Raw genomic sequence first — 3,369 nt, forward strand, 5'->3', positions numbered from 1 at the left:
TCTTTATTTTCCATGGTCTACTTTTATACACTGAGATGTTATGCAAAAGTCACGCGGGGTCAGCAGTCCTGACTTTTATCAAAGTCAGGTGCTTCATACAAATGTATACAGAGGTCTTAGGGGTGTTACATCATCTTCTGGCCAGGGGGGCCTGCTGACAATTTACGCCCCTCTCCTTTGTGACAGCGGTCAGTCAATCAGGACACTTATTTCTCCAGGGCTGATTATTCTCAAAACAGACGCACCCAATAAAGTTACATTCTACAGGGTGAGGGTGTAGTGGATTTTAGTTAAGGAAAGAATTTACTTAGCCTAAGGTCTAACGTGATTAATATCAAAGGTTAATTCTATATATTCATTAATGTGTGTAAGGGCAGGGGATATGGAGACTTAGCAACAAACATTGGCTCAACAAATGAAAAACCTTCACCAACACAATTTCTAATTAGCCCATTATACTTATACTAATAGTTTTCTAACTTCTCTAAAGAACCTGTTTTTAGAGGGTTTAAAGCATCTTGTGCCTCTCACGGTTGGGAGGCTGTGAGCAATCACATGTGGCTGGATGAGCCTGTCAGGCAGCCTAGAGAACCTTCAGAGGAGTTTGTAGGTTAAAACACTCTTATCACGCCCAGGAATTATTATTAACTGGAGCTCTAGATTAACTCCTTCTCCGAAAGAGGTGGTGGGGGACAGCCCCCCGTAAAGTCAGAGATGTAGGTAAGAGCACAAAGTAGTAAAGTAGGCAGGCTCTGGTTATGGGGGTAGACGCTCGAGGATTTCCAGGGGGACTCCTGAGGCTCGATCCCGCCTTTGCGTATGTCGAGCCTCCTTCCTCATGACCTTTGCCATGGGCGGAGTACCTCACTCCGGCCCCCAACAGGTTTGACAGAATTGGTTATTTACGGGGCTTCCCAGATGGCGCTAATGGCAAAGAACCAGATGTAAGAGATGTGGGGTTCTATCCCTGGGTTGGGAAGGTCCCCTGGAGAAGGAAATGGCAAGCCACTCCAGTGTTCTTGCCTGGAGAATCCCGTGGACAAAGGAACCTGGCAGGCTATAGTCCATAGGGTTGCAAAGAGTCAGACACGACTTAGTACACACGTGCTTTGAGCCTACATCTCTGAGAAGGTCTCAAGTGCTCTAAACTGAATTTTTGAAAGATTTTAAAGAAGTGGGATAATAGATACAATGTTGTAAAATATTTTGCTAAAAGACTAGTATCCCTATATTTTAGTTTGATTTTCTAGTTTAGACTTCTATATCACTATTAGTTTTATGAGTTAAAATGAAAGATTATCTTATAGTATCTAATTAGTTATGTAGTTGACCACCCCTCTGTGTTAGGCAATACTGCCTGCGAACACTGAATACATATGAAATAATAGGGACAATTTTCAGCTCTCTATTTTAAAATAATTTTTTTGTGGCTTTTGAATTTGAGGTAATTTCAGAACAGGTATCAGTGCATTATTTAATTTATAACAGTTCTTTCCTAGGAAATGCCGTGTACATTCATGTGTATACCATTAAAATAGAAGAAATTAAATTGCAGATCCTATTAAATTCACATAAATGCTGTGAAATCTTTAGAATCACATTCTAGTCTGTCAAAAGTACTGAGATTAATGTAATTGTGATAATATTGAATGGTGGTTATTTATATTTCTTTATTTAATTTTTTAAGCTGTGTGGCATGTGGGGATCTTAGTTCCCCACCAGGGATCAAAGCCATACCCCTGGAGTGAAAGCTCAAAGTCTTCATTAACCGCTAGACTGCTAGGGAAGTCCTGGGCATTTTTTATTAAACAATGAGGTATAGCTATTAGCACATCTGTGGTTAACATGTAGATTCAGTCTTGTGAAAAGGCCTGCATTGTTCAACTAAGAGAAATGGTAGCAATGGTAATTAAAGTCCTGAGTTAATTAAGCAGATTTGTACTGCAGGAACACAAAAAGGATTGTGGTTCACAAATGGAGAACTGTTGGAGTTCACAAATGGAGAAGAGTTGATGGTCTGAGAATAAGGAAGGAGACGAATTTGGAGACTGTGTTTGGTGATAGGTTTACATTTTCCTTACCAGTAGATGAGACTGTCTATAGAGAAACAGGCATGTTTATAGAAGACTGATAAAATTTTTGTGCTTTTGATTTCCTCTTCACAGTTTTGAAGAAGTACATGGAAAAGACTCATCAGAAAACAGTGATCTTTGGTCAGGAGAAGACTCTTCCATGCATTGCACCACTTCTAACCACGGTGGAAGAGACTCCGCAGGTCATCTCAGCTGGAGTCCAGGGACATTTTCCTGAGTGGCTCAGTGGCTATCTACTTCGTGTGGGACCTGGGAAATTCGAGTTCGGGAAGGATAAGTAAGCCTTGATTTTGGAGAACAGTTTAGTTTTCTTAGCATGGGCTCTTTCTATGTAATGTGCATAATATCTGCTTCCTCTCAGAAGCTAACATTGCTACACAATCCCTTTGATCACAGCTAAGGAAACTGTAGCCTACAGGAAAAAAAAAAAATGGAGATTTTAATTCTTCTTTAAAAGTCCTGACTTCTGCTTTGCAGACTATTATAAATTTCAAGTCGTCTGAAAGTTTATGCTAAAAGAGAAGTGTCAGAAACTATCTTTATGACTACTGAGCTCTGTTTCATCACAAGTTCCTGGAGGAAGGGGCGATGTCTTCACTTCATACCACTCTCTTACCCAGTACTCCCCAGACACGGTGGCTCTTTCAGTTCCTCAAACCAGGAATGTTTATTTTTGCTCAGGGTCTTGGCATTGGCTGGCTTATCTCTCTTCCCAAGTCTGATTCTTGTCATTCAGATATCAGCTGAAATTTCACATCCTTTGAGCTTTCCCTGATCTCCCAATCTAAAGGTGCTGTTTTTTATATTATTTATTTTAATTCTCTGCATTATCAATAGCTAGTATATTTTTGCTTGTTTACTTATTAGCTGTGTTTCTCAGTAGATGGCAGTTTCATGATGGCAGGGACCTTTTCTTGATTACCCTGTATCCCCAGTATCTAGGATAGTGCTCTGTAGTTAAATAGCACTCAATATATATATGTAAGTAAAAGAGAAGCCCAGCAACTCATTGATGTATCATTTCTCTGTGTGACTACTAGGGACATGAAGTGATGTGAAGAAATCATTGTGGTCAGGAAGAAATCTACTTTGCTTTAAACATTAAAAAATTTTAGAATTTTTTGTTTTCATTGTGAAAGTTTTTACCTGTATTAAACTTTTTGAAATATAAAACCAAGTGAGGGAAAAGTGTGTACCACATGCTCTGTTAGCACTTTGAAATATTTCCTGCTGATCTTTCCCCCATCTCTATAGATTTGTTTTAAATAATTACAAT

The 3,369-nt window shown here is 39.3% G+C and overlaps 1 protein-coding gene across 2 annotated transcripts in view; it reads left to right on the forward strand.

Moving 5' to 3' along the window:
* The window catches only part of BCO2 (beta-carotene oxygenase 2), a 62,363-nt gene that overhangs the window by 1,834 nt on the left and 57,160 nt on the right, over positions 1-3,369 (forward strand). For both annotated transcript variants that reach the window (XM_010830333.1, XM_010830334.1), the window contains exon 2: positions 2,166-2,370. In XM_010830333.1, the coding sequence (XP_010828635.1) occupies positions 2,166-2,370 (205 nt within the window). The remainder of the gene's footprint in view (positions 1-2,165; positions 2,371-3,369) is intronic.

This window comes from Bison bison, unplaced genomic scaffold (genome assembly GCF_000754665.1).
Source record: "Bison bison bison isolate TAMUID 2011002044 unplaced genomic scaffold, Bison_UMD1.0 scf7180017864518, whole genome shotgun sequence".
Classification (NCBI taxonomy): Eukaryota; Metazoa; Chordata; class Mammalia; order Artiodactyla; family Bovidae; genus Bison; species Bison bison.